This window comes from Panthera uncia, chromosome E1, assembly GCF_023721935.1.
Source record: "Panthera uncia isolate 11264 chromosome E1, Puncia_PCG_1.0, whole genome shotgun sequence".
Classification (NCBI taxonomy): Eukaryota; Metazoa; Chordata; class Mammalia; order Carnivora; family Felidae; genus Panthera; species Panthera uncia.
The window spans coordinates 19,890,442-19,915,573 of NC_064814.1; the positions used below are offsets into that span (position 1 = coordinate 19,890,442).

Sequence of the window (25,132 nt, forward strand, 5' to 3'; positions counted from 1 at the left end):
ATTTCATTTCCTTGCTTGAAAGTACTGTGTGTGTGTGTGTGTGTGTGTGTGTGTGTGTGTGTGTGTGAGCTGTATGATAGAGTTTACTTTTGTCATTGTGAAAAAAAGTTTTTTTTTGCAAGATGCCTTTTTTCAAGAGAATTTGTTAACATCCATATTAGCAGAGCTTTATTAGAATGGGTTGATAGGTATCAACGAAATAGTAATACTGTTTTGAGGTCAGGACTTCAGTGGCCTTGGCTAAAGTTACCAATCTGTTGCAACGGTAGTTGTTTATTTATCTTAATCTTTCCAACTTAATCGCTTTCTTCTTTTTGCAAAATGAATAAAAAAGATTTTTAAAATCCGTGCTGTCGATGAACTTTTTCATCCCCAACTATTATAAAATAGATGCAGAAAACTTGAGTGGAATTACTCTTCGTTGACTTTTTTTGGCTTTAGGTCTAAGTCATAAGACCTGTGTAGTTGGTATTTGCTCCACGTATCTTCCAAGCAAATTCGAAAATAACCATATTCCAATTTACCGATTTATTCATTTCACATGTTACAAGACATTTTTACAAATGGTTTTAATGTGACGACCTTAAAATTCGCTGCGGTCACCTGCTCTACGGTTGGGAAACATGGAACTAGATGGTGTGAGTTTGAACAAGTCCCCCAGCCTTTTCTGTTTCTGAAATGGTAAAATGGGGACTATCTGAGGGCCTGCTATTATTACCAGTTGTTACAGAAATTACGTGAGATGATCCATGTAAAGTAAAGCCTCTGGCGCAGTGCCCGGCTCATATTAGCCATATTATTAACATTAGCTCTTGGTGTCCCTCATACGCCACATGCACATAAAGTAGCTTTTTACATAAGTAGCTTTTACATAAGTAGCTTTTTAAAAAAACAAATTCCTGTAAGCATTGATTTGATTCACTCTGTTGGTTACCGGTATAAAAACCCTGAGTTCTAAAATACGCGGGCTGTGACTTCTGTTCTCACTAGACCGGATGTCGTCTCTACTGAAGGGAACCGAGCTGGCATCGCGCTGTTGGGTCTTGTTGCCTTCTCCTGTCACTTTGCTTGGTTTTCAAGCCCATGTGTAGGCGGAACGCATCAAATCCTAGCTTCCTGCTGGCGGCGTGGAGGTGACCTCTGGCATAGGTGCAGGTGCCCCAGCCACTCCCACTGAATGTGCGTGTTTCTTTTTCCTTCCCTCCTTTTCTGTGTCTGTGCGGACCCTCTGCCCACACACCTGCATGCCCCCCCCCCCCCACTTCTGTTTCCTGGGCCTGTAGTTGGTAGAGGCTCTGCGAGGATGCCTGTTGAAGAGGGTATTTGGGCTTCTTTTCCAAGGATTAAAAAAAAAAAAAAGTTCCTTACAAAATACAACGATTTTTTAAAGATTTCATGTCCCTTTTTGTGAGATTTTATAACTTCTGATCATTTCGTATAAAAGCCAACTAAAAACACTAGTCTAACAGAACTCTGTTTTCTTGGGGAGCAAAATAAACAAATTTCAGATTTGCTCCCCTAAGGAAAGAAACCATGTTACTGATTTTGTCATTTAAAAACAATGTTAGTCAACAAACAAAACCCTTTAGCTAAGATGTAACAGTGTCTTTGGGTTCCTTGAGCCAGAGAATAGGAACCCTTTAGCCTGCGAAGAGAACTTTTCTCCTCTGGGGTTACAAGAGCTGGACTAATGAATAATTGGTGCGCGGACGTAAGAGACTTTCACTTTCCTTTTCAATATCCTGGTTACTCTTTTCTTATTCACTGGATAATCTATTTAAAAGTTATTTTTCTGTTAAATAAGACAGACTGACTAGTCGGACTTGTATAGAGTTGTATGGGCCTCCTGATAGGAAGTGTGGTTGTATCCGTTTATTGATACAAAGTAAAAGGGAAACTCATGGAAGCTACTAGCAGTGAGCAAACCGCACCAGGTTTTCAGAGTCGCTGAAGAGTCACTCACGAGTTACGGCCTGGTCAGCTGTGTGCCACGAGAGGCCTAACAAATGAGAAGATTATGCTTTAAATTGTCATTCAGATATAAGATGGTCTCTAAATTCCTATTTTTTGGGGCGCCTGGGTGGCTCAGTCGGTTGGGCATCTAACTTCGGCTCGGGTCATGATCTCACAGTTCGTGAGTTCGAGCCCCACATCGGGCTCTGTGCTGACACTCGGAGCCCAGAACCTGCTTCAGGTTCTGTTTCTCCCTCTCTGCCCCTTCCTCTCTCATGCTCTGCCTCTTTCTCTCAAAAATAAATAAAAATTAAAAAAAAAAATAAATTCCTATTTATTGATTTTTTTAAAAACCTAAGTAAGTGAATGCTCTGTATTCACAAAACTGCAAGCATTGTTTATCCTAGTTGAAATATTTAAAGAATAATGTGATTTAGCCAGTTAAGATATTGCAGTACTAATAATTTGCTAAATTTAAGTTTATTAAAGTTTAAGTTTACTTAGATTGGGGGAGGGAGACGGGGAGAGGGAGAGAGAGATTCCCAAGCAGGCTCCATCCATGCTGTCAGTACAGAGCCTGATGTGGGGCTCAGTCCCACAACTGTGAGGTTATGACTGAGCCAGAATCAAGTGTTGGGCACTTAATGGACTGAGCTTAATGCACCCAAGCACCCCATGATTTGCTATTTTTAACTGCTGCTAATTACTGCATGTGCAGTAAAGTGTCCTTGTTCCTTAGCTACAGCTTCAAACGTTACAGGGACTTTATACCATATAGATGTTACGCATTTCAGTTCTAGACTAGGGCAAGGAGAATTACATGTACTTGCTTCATTTCTCCCTTGACTTTTTGAATTAGGAGCAAATGTAAACCTTTCTAAGGTTAGTGTTACAATTTAGTAAGAAACCAAGGTTTTCATCTGCGAAACATCAGTTTGTACATTGGGCCGTAATGTAAGATGGCTTTGTTTTGAAAAAGAAGGCTCTTTGTTTTGTTTGTTTAACTTTCATTCTGTAGAAACGCAGTCTTTTCAAGGGAGTGTGTATGCTCATCTTCTGTTTTTATGTGTAATTGTATTTTGTACTATATGCAAGTATTAAGGTTTAGAGCACTGCTTTGTGTGTCCATTTTGAGTGTCCATAATCCGAATTCTCTTCTCAAATAGGGAACGTGGAGAGCAAACCAAGAATATAATGTGGATGAGAAGGCCTTGAGCAGCAGATTTTTCAGGAGATCCGTTCTTTAACAAGTCTGATAATGTTAACTGGCAGCTCTCAGCAGCCATCCAGTAGCATTTAATTGAACACCTATTAACGACCAGGCACTTTTTTGCAGGCCGGAAGGTTGCTAGTGAACCAAATGAAAGCGATCTCTGTTCCCACTGGCCTTGCTTAGGTGCAGGAGCCTACACTGATAGGCAGACAAATCAGTAATCACATGCGGTGGATACTCTGAAGGACAAGAAAAGGAAGCCGTGAGGGAACAAGAGGATGGTCCGAGGGGGGACCTGTAGGTTAGGACCCCACGGACGCGAAAGGGTCAGCCAGGCGAGAAGAAGGAAGGTTCGGCGGGCAGAGGAAGACCGTGTGTGCGGGACGTGTGTGGGGAAAAGCTTGCCGGAGTGTGGAAATTGGAGGCAAATGGGAAGAGCAGTCGTCAGTCCGTAAATATTTATCGAGATCCCCCGGATGCAGAGCGGTGCCCGAGTCAGGAGATGAGTGCAGAACGAGCTGCTGGTCGCAAGCGGTGGCCGTGAAAATGGAGAGAAGACCGTGGACTTGGGGTACACTTTGTAGGGCAAATCACGGGGATCTGATAAATTGGATATGAGATGGCGGGGAGCAGGGAGGCGCGTACGTTAAGGGTGACTCAGGCTTCTGATTTTAAGAACCAGGTGAATGGTGGTGCTTCTTGCTGAAATGAAAAGATTGTGTGAGAAAGAGATTTGACAGAGAAGATTAAGACTTTAGTTTGGGCATACTGGGTTGAGATCTCTGTGAGACGTGGGTGGAATCAAAGTAACAGTTTGATACATGAGTCTGGAATCCAGAACAGAGCTTTGGGCCCTGGGTAGAAATTTAGGAGTTCCTTGTATTCGGGTGATATTTAAAGTCTCTAGAATGTGTACCCAAGGGAAGGCAGGGAGTAAGAGAGAATTGGGCTCAGGACAGCATCTTTAGGAACCTGCAGACCGTCTGAGAATATTCAGAGAGGGGGATGCTGGCAGAAATGGCTGGAAAGGTGGAAATTCAGGAACGTGTCATGCCACTTGAGCCAGAAAAGTGTGTCAGTGAAGAAAGTGGACAGAAGTGCCACCTGCCACTGAGGCCTGGCAAGGTGAAGACCAGCGTGTTCACTGATTTTGGCAACAGGAGGGCTATTGCTGTGGCAGGTGACCCGGGGAGGGGGAAGCCAGGCTGGAGGGGCTCGACGAAGGAAGAGAGGTGAGGAAGTAGAGAAGGTTCACTTGAAATTAGCCGACTGTTCTCATTTCCCTTTTGCTGTACTTTCAACCATCTGGCTTAGCAGGCTGGGTTTTTTTCAAGGCTTTTCAAAGTTCAAGAGGACATTGTGTTTATATCAACCGATTTCTTTGAATGTCACTGTCTCAGAAGCAGAGTTAATTCCACTTAATAATGTTAACGTTAGGCCAGAGAAACACAGAAGAGTTTTTCACTCTGCTTGATAGTTTTGCTTATGACCGTATCCTGTTTAGTGAGGGCAATAACTTGGCCATTAAATAACGTTCATTCCTTCGTTCCTTCAGCAGACATGTATTGAATACCTGTGCACACCATGTTCTGGGCTACGCAGGCCCCGGGGACTCAAGGTCACCGTGTCTGGTTGCCTTAATGGAGGCTTTAAATCTAGTGGGAGCCGGATAAGTCCCCCACCAGTGGTTGCCCGTGATGTGATAAATGCTGTAGTGTCCTGCCTTTGCTGATCTTTTTTCTGCCGAGAATACGCAGAATCACTAAGTGTTTGCTAACCTAGAAAAGACCTAAGAGGGTACGTGGGTCCAGTTCACTTCATTTTGTACATAAATCATAGGGTACGTAGGTCCATAGAAGGTAAAGTCACAGCTCGTTTTGATTAGAGCCACGATTCAAACTCGGGCCGTAGGACCCCATGGCCCGTGCTGTACCCACTGCGCGCTTTCCTGCATCCCTTAATAACACGATTAACTGAGCAGAGATTTGGAAGCGAACTGCTCTGCCGGTATACATTCTGAACTATTTCCCACATTTGTCAGTATTCGGAAACACTCGCAGGTTGCGCTGCTTTGCTGGCTGACCTGATGAATTGGCAGAGGGTGAAGGGATGGATGGTAGTTAATGCTCTTGCGGGCGGTGGGGGGGGGGGGGGGGGGGGAGGGGGGCTTCTCTGTGGCCAAGAGAGTTTAGGATGATGGACTGAACACTAACCTGGGAATAAAGTGATCTGGGCTTTTCCTCTCCTCTGCTGTGTGATTCTAAGCATAGAATTAGTTTATGAATGTTGATTGTTAATGATGATTAATGCTGCGACTGATTGTTGCACAAGGTTTGAGTTGTGGGGATTTCAGGATGCATTGTAGCACATCATCACAGAGCAGAACTTTCCATCTAGTGTACGTTCACGCGGATTCTTCAGGCCCCTCTATTGAGATGGCTGGGGAATGGAAACCGTATTTGGGAAGTGGGTTCTGGATTGGAAAACTGCATTCTTTTTTACCTTTTTGTCAACAACTGAGGTCGTTGCTTTTTGAGAATCAAAAAACCAAAAGTACTACCGAAGAAGTTCTGGCAGAGCTCAACGTTTCTTCATGCCGTTGGGATTGTCTATGACCCTTTTTAAAAGAGTATTTTAACTTTGAAGAATTTTTCAGAGCTGAAAGCTCTTGATTTTTTTTTTTTTTTTTTTTAGTTTATTTATTTTGAAGGAGAGAGCAATCAGGGGAGGGGCAGAGAGAGAGGGAGAGAAAGAATCCCAAGCAGGCCATGTGCTGATAGCACAGAGCCTGATGAGGGGCTCAAACCCATGAAACGTGAGATCATGACTTGAGACGAAACCCAAGAGTCAGACACTTAACCGACTGAGCCACCCAGGCACCCCAGAGCTGAAAACTCTTATGCTTTATAGTGTTATCATTAGGTGGAAACTGAAAAGTAAAAAAGTTGTTTTTGTTTTTTGAAGGAATTCCTTACAGGCTCCAGAACCCAAATTAGCTTTTTTTTTTTTTTTTTTAAGTTTAAATTTTTTTTTTTTTTTTTATAATTTTTTTTTAATGTTTATTTATTTTTGAAAGAGAGAGACAGAGTGTGAGCAGGGGAGGGGCAGAGAGAGAGGGAGATGCAGAATCCGAAGCAGGCTCCAGGCTCTGAGCTGTCAGCATAGAGCCTGACGTGGGGCTGGAACTCACGCACTGTGAGATCGTGACCTGAGCCGAAGTTGGACGCTTAACCGACTGAGCCACCCAGGTGCTCCTAAAGTTTAAATTTTAAAACATATTTCTCTATTGTAGAAAATCATCCAGTTAGTCCCTTAACTGCCATCCTAAGACATCTTTATTGACATTTTGGTATATTTCCTGCTAATATTTGAATACAATATTGGATGCGGAGATAAACTTTTCTATACTTTCTGTACAATTTTATATCCCATTCTTTTAACGTTGCAACGTTAGCATTTCCTGGAGGAGGTGATTTTCTCAGAGAACCGGTAAGGCATTCATCTAGAAATGGATGTGAATTATTTGAATGGAAAATTCTTTCCTGTATGTATATTTTTATGAACAAAACGTGGTGCTGCTTATTGGTAACATGGAGTATAGGGTAAATCTTACTATGTTGCTGCCCAGTTGAATAACGTTATATACTGTGTGGGAACTAACCCCTCATCCCTTCCGTATTAAACTTCTTCCTCACATGTAAAATTTGTATTTAAGTTTTAAGGAATGATTTGAAAAAGGAATGCTGACCTCCACTCTGAAACCTGTATTATTTTAAGGAAGGGTTGTCGTTCTTATATAATGTTTGGAGAATAATTGATATTTTAAGTTAACAGAATTGAACAGCTTTTATGTATAAGGTACATATGCTATAAGGTACATAAGTCTAAGATACAGATGTGTCTGTAAATACTCAGCGTACAGCTAAACTTTTTTCTCTTTGGGATGAAATGTTTTGATGAAAAAAAGTCAGGTTCTTCTTTTTTGTGACTTCTGTGGTAGAATTACTAAACCGCAGCGTACGTTTTGTGTTGAGTGTGAAATTGGGATTTGGTAGGACTGTAGGAAAACTCTTAGAAAAATATGTCTATTAGCTTTAAGTTATTTTGGTGAGAAGTCTGATTGAGAAACCGGATGTAAAAAGGAGTTTATTAATTTGTGAGCAATGGCAAGGAAAAGGCAGTTTACAAAATAAACTGATAACTTAGTTCTTTCCAAAAGTGTCCTATTTTTAATTTTGTGCCCTGGTTTGTTTTTATAGCTTACATGTAAGAAAAAATGGAAATTAATTGCCTAAATTAGTCAAACATTTTGGGGGGAAATTATATCTAGGCTATTATAAACTACCTTAGATTAGTTTGGAAAGGTATTTCCTTTGGAAAAAAAATGCTTTCAAATACTGGGGTCGTTTTTAATGTTGTAACTGACTAATTTTTGGCTCTTGTGGCATTTTTAAGTGATGCACATAGAAAACGCTAGCAAGAAACTTGAAACTGTGCATTCACTTGAAGTCTACTGAATATTGACCTGTTTTCCTTTGACAAGGAAGAGTTGCCTGTATATTTTTGAGTATAAGTGAATGCTGCCTTGTTCCTTGTGAACCAAGCAGGCATGGGTGGTAGTGCTTTAAATATGCTCTCACGATACAGATGATGCTGTGACCCTATTCAAAACCTGTGCTGTGTATCCCATCAATACTTTATAATCCTTTTTTTCTAGAGGAAAATGAATAGGGAAAGTCATTTAAAAAAAAAAAAAGGTAGGTCATCTCAAAGATATGGAATAATAGGGTCTTTGAGAAGAGTGGGCAGAGTGGAGTGTTGGGGGGCACTAAATGGAGGAAGAGGTGGGGCTGTTCCGTGACACAGCTGGGGGGGGGGGGGTGCCCGATGTGCCCACCCCATGTAGAGCCGGCCTCTTTGTCATGTTTAGTTTGAAGACCAAATTAATGGCGGGGAAAGACATGGAACCTTTTGTAGAGATGGTATATTTCAAATATTTGGATGGTTGTAAGCTCTTTTCATTTTAGAGTCATTTTGAAAACTGCGAACAAACTCTTACAATATCATTAGGCCGGCTATTAGGTATAATGTTAAGAAATTAAGTATAATGTTAGAATCTTAGATTTTAGATAAATAGTGTGAGCAGAGCAATATGGTAACTTTCATATTTCATGTGACTCTGTGAAGAAAAGAAAGAAAGGACAAATAAGATGGGAAATTGAGTCTTTGAATAATAAAAACTACTACCTTCTGTCTTCGTTATTAGCCACATCCTTAGATTGACACAGAGAGTCTTGATTCATTAACCAGCTTTCACCCCAGACTTTTCCGGTTTGTACCTTATTTATATTTGGCATTTGAGTCTTAACTGTAAACCTATATAAGTAAATGCCAGGTGGAAAGGCTTACATTACGCAAAGTCTGTTTGTAGAATGTTGTCCTAAAGGCTTCTTATTTAGATATGGCTTCACCGTGATATTTGCAGGGCTGAAATGCTAGTGTCTACAAATATGAATTACTGATTAAAAAACTAAAAAATATAGGTCACTTTTATATTTTTTTTAGGTTTTTTAATTTTTTATTTTAGAGAGAGAGAGAAGATGCACACACAGCTGGGGAGAGGGTTAGAGGGAAAGAGAGAATCCTAAGCAGGCTCCATGCTCCGTGGAGAGCCCGATGCGGGGCTCCATCCCACGATCCTGGATTCATGACCTGAGCCAAAATCAAGAGTCGGACGCTCAACCAACTGAGCCACCCAGGCACCCCCCCAAAAAACATATAGGTCACTTGTAAAAGCAAATGGATGTTTCCTTTTGAATGGATTTCTCCAAAAGTATGCTTAATGAAGCCTGCCTAACGAACACTCGGAAAACTTTGATCTAGCTTAGTTTGGGGAATTAAGAGACTGATGAGAAATAAAGAAAGGCATGTTACACGCATACCGAAACCTTGTTGTGGCGATCGAGGCGATGCAATTTGGCTGTGTGACTTACAGGTGTAATCAATGTGAGGAGTAAACCGGCTTCTAGTTTGCTCTCATCTCTTGATCCTGTTTCCTCTTTGAAATATTCCAAACTTGCAAATGGAGACCGACTTACTATGCATGGAAAGTATGTAAACAGCTTTAAGCCATTGGACTTAGCCATTTCAGAACACAGACATCTATTTTGTAGTTTACTGGTACTTCTTCGGGAAAGTTTTGCTGTTTATAGCACCAGCACTTTGCTGGTTGGTTCCCTATATAAAGAGAAACTGGAAATTAACTTTGAGGTATGCTGTCATTTTCAGAATCACATGTATACTTAGATTTCAGAAGACAGTGTCTCACTGCTTAATTACCTTGGTAATACAGATTTTCTCTAATATTTCTTGTACTGTTATGTTTATTTTTAAAACCGAAAACTATTTTAGGTAATGCTGGTCTCATAATAAAAGGTTTCAACACGTAAAAATGGGATACTTTTTAATTCGCTTATTTTTTCCTAAATGACTTTTTTTGTCAGTGTTTTCTGCCACTTACAGGCATGCTGAATTGTCCTGCAGTTAAGTTCTAGACACTTTACAAGCTTAAACGATGCAGTTTATTTAGTAGCAAAGTAAAATCTTATACATTATTTAGACTTTGCACTTGATCGAATTTCATCTGACCTTTTCATCCTGCAGGGTAATTCTTACCTGTTTATCAGGTAAAAAGGTAGCGTGCTAGGGACTCCTGGGTGGCTCAGCCAGTTAAGCGTCCGACTCTTGATTTTGGCTCAGGTCATGATCTCACAGTTCGTGAGTTTGAGCCCCGTGTCAGGCTCTGTGCTAACAGAACCGAGGCTGCTTGGGACTGTCTCTCCCTCTCTCTCTGCCCCCGGCCCCTCCTTCTCTCAAAAATAAATAAACTTAAAAAAAAAAAGTAGAGTGCTTCCTATTAAATACCTTGTGTTGCTTTACCTTACCATGCAAAGTTTGGGTGTCTGTTGTCGAAGCAAATTCATTTTGTAAGTTTAATTGAGATTTTAAACAAGTTCTTTAGGATCCTATGCTGAAAGCGGCAGTCCTGATTTTTCTCATTTGTGCTTTTGTAGCAGTTTAACAGTGTTCTAACTGGATTACCAGGTTCATCAATTTTTGACCATAAAAATCTTGGGGCGTTAGCTCTGAAGGCTGTGGACTATGACAGGCATTTGAAAATAGGCTCTAAGGATGTGGACAGGAAGGCAGCTAGAATGGTAGGAAAGTATGTCTGAGTGAGCAAACCAATAAAGAGAAAGAAAGAGAAGGCTCTACTCGTAGGCGTAATTCCACTGTTTATGTCGCAATTCAGAGCTGTCCGTTGAAGGCCTGATGTGTTCTACATGTAAGACCTAGTTGAACATAAGTGATACTCGAAACCTACTTTAACAATAAGATAAAGCTAAATAGGTCTCTACTCTCATTTCTTAATATTCTTGGCATTTTTGCAAGGCTTAAAAAAAACCCACAACTGATTTTGTGTAGTCAACACCAAAAATCTTGAAATGAACATAAAAGCCAATAAGCCAATTTTGAGCAAAACGAATGTCCGGATCTGAACCGATGCTGGAATGGCTGCATCAGAGTCCCTTTTCTTGGAGCTCGTTAAGATTTTGATTTGGTAGATCGTGGTGGGCTTGGGAATCTCCTCGCAAGCACGTTAGAAGTGCTGAGGCACTGCCAGGCATAAGGCCGTGGGTCTGGAACTGGAGTCAGAAAGCTTTCTGAAAAGGGCCAGGTAGTATGGGGCACCTGGGTGGCTCGGTTGGTTAAAGCGTCCGACTTTGGCTCAGGTCCTGATCTCACGTTTTGTGAGTTCGAGCCCCACATCAGGCTCTGTGCTGACAGCTCAGGGCCTGGAGCCTGCTTGGGATTCTGTGTCTCCCTCTGTCTCTGCCCTTCCCCCACTCGCACTCTGTCTCTGCCTCTCTCTCTTACTCAAAAGTAAACATTAAAAATTGTTTTGGAAAAAAAAGGGCCAGGTAGTGTGAGTGTGATGTTTTGTTTCATTTTATTAAAAAAAAAATTTATTTTAGGGGCGCCTGGGTGGCTCAGTCGGTTGGGCGTCCGACTTCGGCTCAGGTCATGATCTCATGGTCCGTGGGTTCGAGCCCCGCGTCGGGCTCTGTGCTGACAGCTCAGAGCCTGGAGCCTGTTTCGGATTCTGTGTCTCCTTCTCTCTGTGACCCTCCCCCGTTCATGCTCTGTCTCTCTCTGTCTCAAAAATAAATAAACGTTAAAAAAAAATTAAAAAAAAATTATTTTATATTTATTTATTTCTGAGAGACAGAGAGAGAGGGAGAGCACAAGCAGGGGAGGGGCAGAGAGAGAGGGAGACACAGAATCGGAAGCAGGCTCCAGGCCCTGAGCTGTCAGCACAGAGCCCGACGTGGGGCTCGAACTCACGGACCACAAGGTCATGCATGACCTGAGCTGAAGTATGATATTTTAAACTTTGCATGCCAACAGACAAAATTAAGGCCATTATGTAGGTATTTATATAACGAGAAAACAGATTTCTACAAGTTTTTTAATCAATGAAATTCAAAATAGAATAATAAAATTGTGGACAGTGTTTTGCAGTATAGGTTTACTAACGAGAAGAATGGGATTCTTTTGGGGATGGACATTTTGCTTCATAAGGGCTTCAGGTGTTAGTGTTCTCTATCATGAAAATCAACTGCAAACATTCATGAAGGCTGCTTTGTAGCGAGATTTTATATATTTCATCCTTAAAAAGAAAAGTCTGTTCACACAGGTGGGTACTGCCACCCGAGCCTGTGACTTTAGTTGAGCACAGTCGTTGCTTGGAAGACATCTCTGGAATTGTTAGATTCTTCTCGACGCTGCCTCTTGGCACGGCGTCCCTGGCATCGCAGGTTATCACTTCCAGTGGAGGGTCAGGCAGCGGCTCCTCCGTGCACAGGGAAGTGGATTTTGGAAATGTGAAAGCGTCCCTTTCACTCGCATCGGGCTCTGAAAGATGCTGCCGGAACTGTCATCTGTACGTGCGCTGCCAACGTGAGCACTGGAACTGCCGTTTAATTTCGGAAAGATCGATCTGCCGCAGACCTAGTGCGGGGACGGAGGCCTCACCTCTTGTTTCGCCTTCCGGCAGAGAAATCCTGCAAAGCAGTTCGACATTGCCTCTGATTAAAATAATGCCACTTGTCGAATTACCACCGTGTAAGTTTTGCAAAAACTGCTCGGCCTTTTAGTTTGGGGTTGAATTCCTTAAGGTGTGTGTGTCATCAAGTCCCTAAAGCCAGTTTCCACAGCCGTTCAGTGGTCTGCAATAGGCACAGGAGGTAGTTCCTGTTCATCCGTTCGTTCCAAAAATCTCAGTAAAAATTCACGTCTGCTAAGTTCTTGAACTGGGTAATAGGACAAATCAGCGTATTCGGCTTCTGTTTCTTACAAAAATTCATGGAACCGATGACGGCTAAGTCCGTGGGAGTCAATTAAATTTATTGTTGACACTTCTGGTTCAGTAACACAAGACAGATCCGTATACTTCCCACAGAGCACCTAATAATACAACGTGTGGTCATTTTGACGGTCTTTCTAAATTTGTCTTTTTTCTGCTGCGCACATATGTTGACTACCATCAGTTGTAACACCCCGTGGCATATTATAATTGAGGTTGTGCTGATTGAGAGTTTTCTCAGCTCCCCTGAAAGTCTTCCCATCTGTAGTTCTCCCACGCGGACTCTTCATACGGGCGAATTCTCTAGTCCCTGTAGACCCGGCACTGATTCCTAGAGTAAAAGGCCACTGAGCAGTCAGTGGTGGTCCTTGCATGGCCAGCAAGTCTGAGCCGCTTGGAAACTGTCATTAGTTTCAGTCTCCTTCCATCTCTTACTTGTGAGGAAATCTTGCTGTGATGTGATGAACTTTTCCCTTTTAAATTTTGTGGTTTTTCTGATTGTCCCTTTCCCGTGAGTTGGGATAGTTTTTGTTTTTTAATGTTTAATTTTGAGAGAGAGCGCTAGCAGGGGAAGGGCAGAGAGAGGGAGACGCAGAATCTGAAACAGGCTCCAGGCTCTGAGCTGTCAGCACAGAGCCCGACGCGGGGCCCGAACCCATGGACCGCGAGATCATGACCTGAGCCGAAGTCAGATGCTTATCCAACTGAGCCGCCCGGGCGCCCTGGAGTGGGATGATGTGGAAGAGTGTTTAGTCTGGTGACGTTGACTACATCGTATTCTCTTAGCGTAGCCACCATGTCTGTGCATAGTAAACACAGTGCTGCTCCATTGAATTTTGTTCAGCAAAACGATCCACATCCCATCGTGCCTCAAAGGCGGGACATGAAAAGTCCTCTCTTGCTTTTTGTTTTGACGGATATGCGCTAGTAACAACAACAGAATCATGAGGCACTCACGGCGACATTTGGGACATTTTCAGGCTGTAATTGCATCAGTGCATCGTGTCGTGCAAAGTGAAGAGAGCTACACGCAAGGCCTGTGTCGCGACCACTTGTGGCTGTGGCCGCGTGGAAGCAGCCCAAGCCAGTGCGTAAGCAAATGAGCAGAGTCGTGCTCCGATACGGTTTTATCTATGGACACTGAAATTTGGATTTCATATCATTTTCAGATGTCATGAAGTCTTCTTACGATTTTTCCCTGCAACCACTTAGAAATGGGCCACACAAAAACAGGCGGTGGGCCGGACTTGGCCTGCGTGCGGGTCGTATTGGAGGATCCCTGCTCTAGAATATGGTTACATGAGAGGAATAATCAGTGGTTCTCGGCCAGCCGTTCCTTGTGCCCCAGCAGTAATGTACCACCGCTGTACTTGCATAGACTTTTCCATAGTTCTGCGGGGAGGATCATTTTTAAAGCTCCTGTTAACACATTGCCAAGTTGCTTTCTAGAATATGCATGCCTTGCTTTTCACAAACAAATCTGAGTTAAGTCCAGCTTAAATTCCACATCCTTTTAAAGTTGCAGATTCTAAATGCCGTCCTTTATACATTTTAGCTGTGCAGAAGAGAGCGTTGAATAAATTTGTCACTTTTTCAGTAACTGGGCAAATAAACTGCCAGGCTTTCCTGTGACTGCACATTTGTTTAATAAAAACTATATTCTAAATTGTGTTCTCAGCTTCTCCATTACCTTTAAACTCAGGGCCTTTAACTTCTTTTGTTGCAAGCAAAGAATCTTAATGAAACATGATTCTTGGGAATGAGGGATAACGTTGAGGCTATTCCTAGTTTATTTCCTTCTTTTTTTTTTTTTTTTTAAGCTTTTCCTAGTTCAGACACAACTTACAAAATACAGTTCATAGAACTAATAGTCTGTCAGTGTTGTGAACCGAGGAAAAAAAGATCTAAGGGATGACAGAAAACATCTTAAATTTTAAAAGTCGTAAGTATGAAATGGCTTTTCGTCACAATTTTACGAAAAATTCTCTTCGGTAACATCAGACAGACTGGGAAAAGTTACAGTGCAGTCTCAAGTCATAACCAACAGAAAGTGAGCGTCAGACCCCTGGCATTTCTGGCCTGATACCCGAAATTAGTTACTTCTGTCTTAGCCAAGAGCCTGAGCAACGTAACTTGAATAATGAGTCACAGCACAAGTGGGTTTAGGATTCATAGACACCGAGATACAGGGAAAGGAGAACTTAAGTTGAAATCGGTTATACAAACTGAAATCGGTGCCCAGAGCAGAACTTCAGTAATGATCCATCGGACCACGGAACTTCCTCATTTTGTTGACGGTTAAACTGAGGCCTGGAGAAGTTTAGAAACTCGCCAGATCGGTGTTAGAAAAAGGACTCGAATTCACATCTTTTCCTTAACGTTAATAATAGAACACTAGAAGACTTTGGGATCACTTCTGAAACCGTTCTGTTGGGAAAAAATACTTGAGGGAAATTTCCCCCTGGTAATTCATACTCCTTCACCACACACTCCGGGGCAGGAGGGAGAGGAGGCCCCCGGGGGCCTGTGCTGAACTAGGTGTGCGTTTGCACGAGGGCTGTAAAGCACGAACAGGGCAGGGTCGTCTTCGGAAGCTCCGGCCTCCTGGGAACAGAGAGTCCCGTATTCATTTTCCACGTCCTTCGTGATTAGACCGCAAGTGAGACATATTTTATATCTTTAATTTGGAATTGTTTTTTGAGATTGTAGAAAGACAGGTTCTCTCTCTTTTTTTCAGTAAAGCCCCCTCTCTATAAAACGACTAAGAAATTTCCCCTAAATGACCCACTTCAGAAAAGTATTCATCCTTTTATTAGCACGTGTGTTTGCACACATTTAGGCGCACGCGTGTGGGCATCTGTGTGTGCATGGGTTTAAAATTGTTTCACAGTCGCTTAACCGGGGGGGGGGGGGGGGGGGGGGGCGCTGACCTCTTCACAGAAGGAGGCTTTAGTCTGCAGTCGCGCACAGTAAAAGATTCTGGAACCGTTCCCGTGCCTCCCACTCAGGGTTTTCCAACTAATGGAAGGATCAGTAGTTTCACCTGTGGTCTAAAATGGTAAATTAACATAGCTTTTTATGTTCAGGGAGTTATTTTAACCATACTGTATTTTTTCAGAGGAATAATGTTTTAAAGTATTTACACCTTGAATAGACACTGGCTGAGTGATAGTGGAGAAGGCAAAGCTTGGTCCAAGTATAGTCGTTTGGCAGATGGGCATTTTATTTGGGACTGTAAATAATTGTTAGAGATAATCCACACATTCACATGTGTGGAAGTGAATTATAAATGTTTTCTACAATCTCAAGTGCACAAGGGACTGTGTAAATTACACTGATGAAACTTCCTTCGGTGGAAGTTGAAATTTAATAAGAACACATGCATATTTCTCTATTATCATTTGATTTGGGTGAGATTATGAATCCCCAATAAACAGAGACCTGTGGTAATTTGAACCTAAAAGATCTAAGGTCTAGGGAATGCAGTTAAATCAGGACATGACAGGGAAAAGACCTTAACTTTTTATTTTTCTATTTGTAATACCAAGAGAAGAACAAATAGGAATGATTTTCTCTTTTTTTTTATTTGAAAAGAGAATACAGGTACTCATTGAGGTACCAAGTTACCTTTTCCATATTTAAATAGAATAGTTAAAGCATACGTAATACAGACCCATTCTTATAAATCGTTGGATCCAGATTGGTTAACAGAATTAAGAACGTTTGGATTTCAGAAAGATAATACCGTGTATGTACTGTTTATTACGTAATACCCACAGGGGTCTTTTTGTTTTGGTTTTTTTTTTTCAGCGAAACATCTGAATAGTTTCACCAAGTAGGAGAAATAAAGACTAAAGAACCTAGGTCATTTTGCTCCCAGTTGAGTGTTGGGGGCCGAGCTTACCAAAAGAAGTTGTAGATAAGGGGTTGTAATTTCTTTGTAATCTTCACTTTGTGGTCTCCTACTTTAATTTATGGTTTAATGGTGTAAAGATTTCATATGTGGCAATTATATTAAAATAATTATTGGATGGTATATAATGTTATTATTATATTAGTATACTAAAATGTATTAAATCATTACCTTAATGCTAAGTGGAAAAATGGACTTCCAAATCTTGCCGTCATAGGTAGCGATCAGTAAAATATCTTTTTGTTTGTAACATTTTATTTATGTTTAATAAATTCCTTAGAATGGTTGAAAGTTCAGGGGCACCTGGGTGGCTCAGTCGGTAAAGCGTACAACTCTTGATTTCAGCTCAGGTCATGAATTCACAGTTGTGAGATCAAGCCATGTGGGGCTCTGTGCTGACTGTGGAGCCTACTTGGGATCTTCTCTCTCTCTCTCTCTCTCTCTCTCTCTCTCTCTCTCTGCCCCTGCCCCCGCCCCCATTCACAAACACAGTTCTGTCTCTCAAAATAAATACATAAACTTAAAAAAAAAGGGTAAAAGTTCGTTGAAAGTTTCACCCATACTACTCATAATTTTCTAAAAAGTTTGAATTCGCAAGGTCACTAGAAAGAGCATACCAACTTCCCTAGACCCCCAGAAACAATGGGTTGGTTATAAGCTTTTTTTTTTTTTTTTTTTTTTTTTAAAGGGAAAGAGGGAGCTTGGCTGCTTTAGATGATGTGTTCATCTTAAGGTGACTTTAACTTTCTTTTATTTGACCCTCAGTTAAGATAAACAGAGTACTAATTGAGATAAGGTTTTTGTGTACTTGAACTTTTGCTGTGGATTTGGATACGGAACCTATCATTTTCTTGGGCACACACAGCCCCCTTGCTCTGGGATTTCTGAAATGAGAAGCGTCAGTTGTCACTATGTGGGGCTTCTCCGAGTTTGCGCCTTAATTTATTACAGACACATCTGCGAATCAATCTCCTGTGACCCCTGCTCAGTTCATCTCCATCACAGTTTCGCACTGTTGGCTAGGAGCAAATCAGTAGGACCTTTGTGGCAGTGAGTAGTGAGTATCTTAAAAATGCCTAACCTCTCTGCCTTGGTAATTCTTCTGAGATCACTCAGGACATGATTCAGGAGCACATACAGCTGTTTATCACAGTATCATTTACTTTCAAAATATTAAAAGTGCTTATTAAAAAAAAGAATTGAAATACACAACATTAGATCAGTGGTTTTATTTAGCTTTTTGTATAACAAATACTAGGAATTATTTTGACCATTAAATTTACTTCCCAGTTATTTAAGTGGAAAAATCAGGATGCAAACTTGTTTGTATTGTTTCAGCTAGAATTGGAAGAAGATATCTTCGATGTTAACGGTGGTCGCCCCTGAGTGGTGGAAGTGATGGCTCTTGCCTCTTTCCTTCTTTGTACCTTTTTCTAGTTACCAGTTTCCACAGTGAATTTATATTAAATCCAAAATCAAGGAAAAAGCCAATAAACGTGATATACAATACTACCAGTCCAGAAAACACTTTTTTTAGAAATTCACTAAATTTCATTTAAGGTGTTTGACATTACATAAGTGTTCAATATACACATTACTGAAAGGGTAACAGTTTTATTAGTCTGAGTCATATATAAACAGAGTGACTTATCTTTTATCGTATTTGTCCAAGAGGCTCTACTTCAGTATAACGGAATTGTTATTATCTGTTTGAATTTGACTTTTAAAATACTTTTGGTGGGTCCTCTGGGTGGCTCAGTCAGTCAAGCGTCTGATTTCAGCTCAGCTCGTGATCTCACCATTCGTGAGTTTGAGCCCCACATCGGGCTCTCTGCTGTCAGTGTGGAGCCCGCTTCAGATCCTGTCTCCCTCTCTCCCTGCCCCTCCCCTGCCCCTCTCTCTCTCTCCCTCTCTCTCTCTCTCTCAAAAATAAACATTAAAAAATAAAAATAATAAATACAAAAATAAATACTTTTGGGTTGTACGAAGAATCCTATATGTGGATATTGATGTTATTTATAGATTAAGCCCAGATTCCCTTTGGCTTATATATTACATTAAAATTTGTGATATGATGCAAAATATCCATACAGGTTTACCCAGATAATCTCTTCATTGATCTGAAATGAATTCCTTGAAGATTTTTTTCCCGTCTCCTAAAAATCTTTTTTTTTTTTTTTTTTTTTTTTTTTTTTGGTGAGAGGGGGGGGGGGGGGGGGACAGAGAGAGAGGGAGACACAGAACCCAAAGCAGGCCCCAGGCTCTACGCTGACAGCACGGAGCCCGACCGAGCCACCCAGGCGCCCCTAAAAGTCATCTTTAGGTGCTGTCAGTGCTGTACAAGGTGCAGAAAAAAGCAAAATCGTCTGTCACTGCTTAAAATCATGAGGAGATCAGCCAGACACCCCCCCACACCCCCACCCCTCCCACAAGCACACACCCATGTACTTGCTCGTGGCGCGCAAGAAGGCGGCGATTGTCCAGGTGGGGTCCACAGACCTCCGGGGGCGTCCTCGAGTCGGCACTCAGATTTATGACGACACCAGGACGACGCCTCCCTTCCCCCTGCATTCCCACTTGCACCCGTGGCCGAGGAAGAGCAGCAGTGGCTGTGAAGAGCCAGCACCTTAGCACGGATCCACACATTGGCTCCAAACAAAAGTGGTATTCTTACCACCACGCAGCTGCCATTTCTCACACACACACACACACACACACACACACACACACACACACCAGTTTCATTTAAGATGAGCCTTAATGGAGTGTGAAAAATTATTGTTTTCAATCTCAGCCTTTGAGGGATGCCTGGGTGGCTCAGTCAGTTGAGCATCCGACTCTTGATTCCGGCTCAGGTCGTGATCTCACGGTTTTGTGAGTTCGATCCCGGTATCAGGCTCCATGCTGACGGTGCAGAGCCTGCTTGGGAGTCTCTCTCTCCCTCTCTCTGCCACTCCCCTGCTCACACTCTCCGTCTCCCCCCCCCCCCCCAAAAAAATCTCCACCTAAGAGCGCACACCTCTGTACGACAGAGCGGGAGGCGGGTGGAGGCACGGAAGTAGGTGAAAAGCACTCTGCAGCTCGTTGGACCGGGAGCTGAACTAACCGTATTTTTCATGGAATGCCATTTTACTCGAGAAAACCATGAACTTGTTCAGACTTGGGCATTGGACAGAAAATACATGTTTTAGAAAATACATGAAGTTAGTCTGTCACCTCAAGGAAAAGAAGAGGGAGTATTTGCTGCCATTGATAAAACTTGAGCTTTGAAGTGAAAATCAAAATTGAAGAAAACTTGTTTTGGCCCACCACTGTGAGCTTGTCAGCTTCCCAGTACGTGAGACTTCTGATGAGATGAAGGAGGTCCTGATGACTATGATTTTCTTAACATTGTGTAAGGAAGCATGCCAACATTGGAAGATCTGTTACTTAGTTGCCCGCCATCTTCCCTGTGACCAGTGCCTGGCATTACAAAATAGCGGGTGGGTCAAAGATCCATTCTAAATGCAGTGTAAGCCAATGAATTTTCGTGTAACACAGTGAACTAACATTTTTAAAAACTACCACTTGTCAAGTTTTGGTATAGTAGCAAAAATATCTATAATTATCTGAAAATATTTGATTAAAATACTCCCTTTTCCAGCTACATTTTTGTGAAAGGCCAGGCTTTATGTATATACTCAGCCGGAACAACCTATAGTAGCAGGTGCAAATGCAGAAGCAAATGAATGTCTCACTGTCTTTTATGAGCCATACTAAAATATGTTAGCATACAATGAATGGGTTTATCATCGGTATTCTTTAAGGAATTTCTATTCATTTGGTTTTTTTTAAGTTTACTTATTTTGAGAAAAAGAGAGCATGCGAGCGAGAGAAAGGCAGAGAGAGAGAGAGGGAGGGAGAGAGAGAGAGAGAGAGAGAGAGAGAGAGAGAGAATCCCAAGCAGGCTCCCCTCCACCATCTCAGAGCCTGACATGAAGCTTGATCCCACGAACCACGAGATCAAGAGTCAGATACCCAACCGACTAGGCACCCAGGAGCCCCTAAAGGAATTTTTAAATATTTTAAAAATTTCTCAATTTTACTTTCTAATATAAATATTAATAGCTATTACCCACATGAAGAAAATCCTCAAGAGTCTTAAGATATGTAAAGGGATTCTGAAACCAAAAAAAATATGGAAAATTGCTGCTTTCAGGCCTGTAACTCGATGTCCCAGAAATCACCTGAATTGTAGAAACTATTGGTTGGTTGCCTGCCCCCCCCCCCCCCCCCGCCCACCTCTCCCCCTTCCCCTTTCCAAATCAGAACTTCTAGTCAACTAGGATCTTCAGGTGATTTCCCCTAAACATCACAGAAGCGCTGCCTTCCGGAACTTGTGGAAGCAGTCACGGGCAGGGTGGGTGCTGTGCCCAGGGAGAGCATCCTGGGAGAAAGACAGAGCCCTTCTTGCCCCAAATGGCTCCCCTCTTCTTAGCTGTCTGTCCTCTGTTCAGGTATTTCCTCTTAAGAATGTATATCATACAGTTTAGGTGTTGGAAATTGACTGGAGCTCTAGTAGAAATCTGGGCTCGGAGAGAGTAGGCTGAGTGAACGCTCAGGAAGAGACCTGACGGAGACGCGAAGCCGCAGCAGTTTTCAGAACCTTCTAGAGCAAGGCATGTCTGTCCAAGCAAGTGCCTGTCCCAGAAGATTTTACGGTGTTCTCACCTCATCTCTGGTTTGCTCTTGACACTAAAGATAACCACCGTTGGTATAAACTTAAGGGGGAAGAAATGCAGACACTTAAACTGTAGTAGTACGTTTATCTCCAAAGCAGTTTTCACCTTTTAATTCCATCTTCCCTTTGGATACGCAGATAGTTCTATCAGTAAGCATCCATGCAGGGCCGTCCACGCTGAAGGTCACTGGGTGCCGCTCAGGGAAGGCAGTTGTGAAGCTAACCAGGCTACCACACTCGGCCAGAAGTAGACGTTGTGTATGCTTTCGGTGGGGTTAGTTGTTCACTCTGAATTTTGTGACTAAACAAAGTATGTTTGGATTAAGTGTGCAGCCAGACAGTTTAATATAAACTGTTGTAACAAAATCTTCCATTTCTAAGCCCTAATAACTATTTATTTTTTTCTTCTTTTAGGGTGAATCCGTAAAATATTTCCTGGATAACTTGGATAAACTTGGAGAAGCAGTAAGTTTTTGTTTATGTTTATTGCTGTTTGAAAGCAATAGGTTATTAGGAGGTTTAGAAAAATTATGTATCGAGCTGTTTGCTGCTTCCTTCATCCTGGCGGCAGCTTTCGGACTATTCCCTTCATTTTGTCTCCCTCTGTCATCCAGATCGCTGCCTTTCCCCTGAAGAATGGCCTGTCCTCTGGTTCGTGAACATAAAACTGTTCAGAGAAAGTTTATGTCTGAAAATGAGATTGCACATTATCTATTCTACTTCAGTGTCGTGTGTGTGTGTGTGTGTGTGTGTGTGTGTGTGTGTGTGTGTAAGCAGAAACGGGACACGGTGGGTTGTTTGATTTCAAAACCTTTCAGCAAACGGTATTTTTCAGCTCGGAAGCGCTTTGCGTTGAGTTACAGTGTGGGAGGGCTGGATTCTGAAGGCCGGCTGAAGAGACCACCAAGTAGGAGAAGGAGTCACCCCGGGAAGGAGAGTTTCTGATTTGCCTCTCAGCTGGCACCGTGGCTGGCTGTGGCTCCCGGGCCTGCCGCGGGCAGGGCGTGTGCTCTGTTGTCTGTGCCGGTCTCACGCCAGAGACTTCCCTGGAAGACAGGTTGCTGCCGCTCAGAAAATGTGTGAAGGCCATGGCCCCACAGTCATTGGCACCTGCTGGATTTACGGCAGCGTTCTTTGCCTCCTCTTTAAAGCACATTTCTCTAATACGTTGTAGTACAGTCTCATGGGTTCTTTGAGGTTACCTTTCAAAGTAAAACTGAAAGAAAACACGCAATGAAAAACCCGCCGCAAGTAGGAAAGTGGCATACTGATGTATCTAGGACATGTGAAAATGTACCTTCTTTTTGCAAGATAAACTTTACATCCTCTTATTTTGGATTTTGCCAAATTGTACTTGTCTGCCCTGAAGTCCGTTTGTTTTTCTCTTGCCTGTCTCCTGGACACATGTGTTCCAGAAGTCGGGAATCTCCGTATGAGTCTGCGTAGTAAGACTTGATTTCGCGGTCTCTTTTCCATCTGGTTAGAATGTAAGCCTTAAAAAAGTTACACGTAGGCCAAATGGAGAGAGCCTTAGCAGGGAAACTAATTTTTAAGAGTTACCGCATGTTTTCCAAACCAAACGGTGCTGATTTGACCTGCTCTTCTCAGTTTGCCTTTTCAGATCAGCTTTCCTTGAGCATAATAGCATTCAAAGTAGGTCCCTCGTCTTGTATTCAGTTTCAGCCCTTGCTTTTTTCAAAGATCTTTGCTCTCTCTACAGTTGGTGATTTCCGTGTTCGCTTGTCTTCTACCTGTACCTCTTGCCGTAAGGGCAAGGATCTCATCTCTTGATGGTGAAGAGTTGAGTTCCTGATGCCTAGTGACGATGCGTGGCATACAGCAGGCACTCAACAAATAACTTCTGAATGCATGGCTGTAGGCCCCTTTGTACTGGCTGCTCAGAGTCTTAGGTTGAGAACAGTTCCGAGGCCACATCTGGAATAAACCGGAAAAAGCGCTGCGATCAGTAAGTAGGTCGGTGTAAAGGAGGGAAAACAAAGCTGGCTGTGCTACAGGCTGGCCATTCATCCTGGCGTGTGTCAGCCTCGTCACAGGGTTGCATTTGCTTCTCCGTCTCTGAAGTACCAAGGGTGTTGAAGCCCAGCCGTGCGCCCCCTGACCCTCTGGGAGGTAGAACAGCACAGAGTCCAGGACGTGGCTCTGCAGCCAGACCACCTGGGTCCCCATCCCAGCTCCCCACAGCCTGTCTCTGTGTGAGCAGAGGCATCTCTAAACCCGAATTTCTTGATATCATGGGCATCGTACGAGACCTGACCTCACGGGGTTATGGGATGGTTACGTGAAATAAACCCTGTGTCTTAGTCTGCTCATCGTGCTGAGACAGAATACCATAGACCGGGTGGCTTAACAGCAGACATTCACTTCTCACGGTCCTGGAGGCTGGTAGTCTCAGATCAAGGGGCCAGCGTGGTCATTCTCCGGTGAGGACTTTTCCTGGCTTGCAGACTGTGGCCTTCTCTCTGTGGCTTCTTCACATGGCTTTTACTCGGCACATACACATGGAGAGACAGGGATCTCTTAACTCTTCTTCTAAGACCGCCAAGACTATGTGATCGAGACCCTTCCCTAGGACTTCATTTATCCCTGCTCGTGTCCTCCAAGCGCCGTCCCAGAGTACAACCACTTTGGTGTTAGGGCTCCAGCGTGTGAACTTTGGGGGGACATAGTTCAGTCCGTAGCACTCGGTAAGGTATTGGGAACAGTGCCTTCCATGTAGGAAGTGCTCGGTGTTGGCTGTTTTGCTCTTTGATCCCTGATTGTAGGAAACTCGTTCTCGTCAGAGACAGAATTACCACATACACACAACCACGCAGAGGACAATTAAATGGTACTGATCACGAAGATGGTGTTAGTTCCTAGAACAGAGAGAGGTGTTTTGACCGGAGAGGCTGGAGCTGGGCCGTAAGGGTATATGAATCTGAACTGTCTGAAGGGGGAGGCGGACTTAGAAGAGGAGTTGCGGCCCCCCAAGATGGGAGACAGCTGGGTGTGTTTAATTTTAGGAGGCACATCCGTCTGACAAAGGACACGCGACAGTCTTGGCTCTGACTTATAAAAACAGATTCCTAGAGGGCATTAGCTGGGGTTTGGATGCATCGTTCTTGCAGTTGCACTTGTGCAAGTGGATGGTCGGGGAGCGGTATCAGGGTGTGCAGCTCTGGGCAGATCTGGATCTCAGCTCTGTGGTAAGCCTGGACAATGTAGAGCAGAGCCTGCCGGTTCCAGAAGAGCCAGGAGTAAAGAGGGTCTTGAAAGCCAGTCAGCAAAGTGTGGACCGGATGCAGTGAAGAACCTCACCGTAAGTTCTGAAGTCACGGTGCCGGGGGGTTGGTCCGAGTGGTGTAGGGACAGATCCAAGAGGTGCGAGGCATTCAGGGCAGGGAGGGAGATTCAGTGGAGAGAGAGCAATCCACACCGGAGGAGGTGAAAAAATGGGGGATGGCGGAAATAAGGAGAAACAGGATTGGAAATAGAATCAGTGATGCTAGGGCAGAGTCCACGGTGACAGGGGGGCTAGAAGAACTCTGAGGTCGTGGGCCGGGAGGGCAGGAAGCAGGGAGGAAAGCGTGCTGGTGGTGCAGAGGGGTCGGCTGGGGAGAGAATGAGTTTTCTGATTGAGTGTGTGTGTGTGTGTGCGCGTGCACGTGCGTGTGCGTGTGCGTGCGAGTAGATGACCGTGAGCAGTGAGCAGTGAGCTTTTAGACATGAGACGCGGGCCACCTGACGGGAGCTTGCCTGGCGGTCCCAGCCTTCTGGATTCCCTCTCTGCCCAGCAACGCTGGCGGGAGGCGCAGCAGAACAGCTGGACTGGGTGCCCCGCACGGTCACCTCACTTAGTCCTCGAGGCCCCTGTGACCCATACGACCCGTATCTCACCCGTGAGGA

The 25,132-nt window shown here is 43.3% G+C and overlaps 1 protein-coding gene across 1 annotated transcript in view; it reads left to right on the plus strand.

The window, feature by feature from the left end:
* GNA13 (G protein subunit alpha 13) overlaps positions 1-25,132 on the plus strand; it is a 43,323-nt gene that overhangs the window by 10,437 nt on the left and 7,754 nt on the right. Inside the window, exon 3 of the mRNA XM_049637685.1 lies at positions 21,641-21,691. Within this exon, the coding sequence (XP_049493642.1) occupies positions 21,641-21,691 (51 nt within the window). The remainder of the gene's footprint in view (positions 1-21,640; positions 21,692-25,132) is intronic.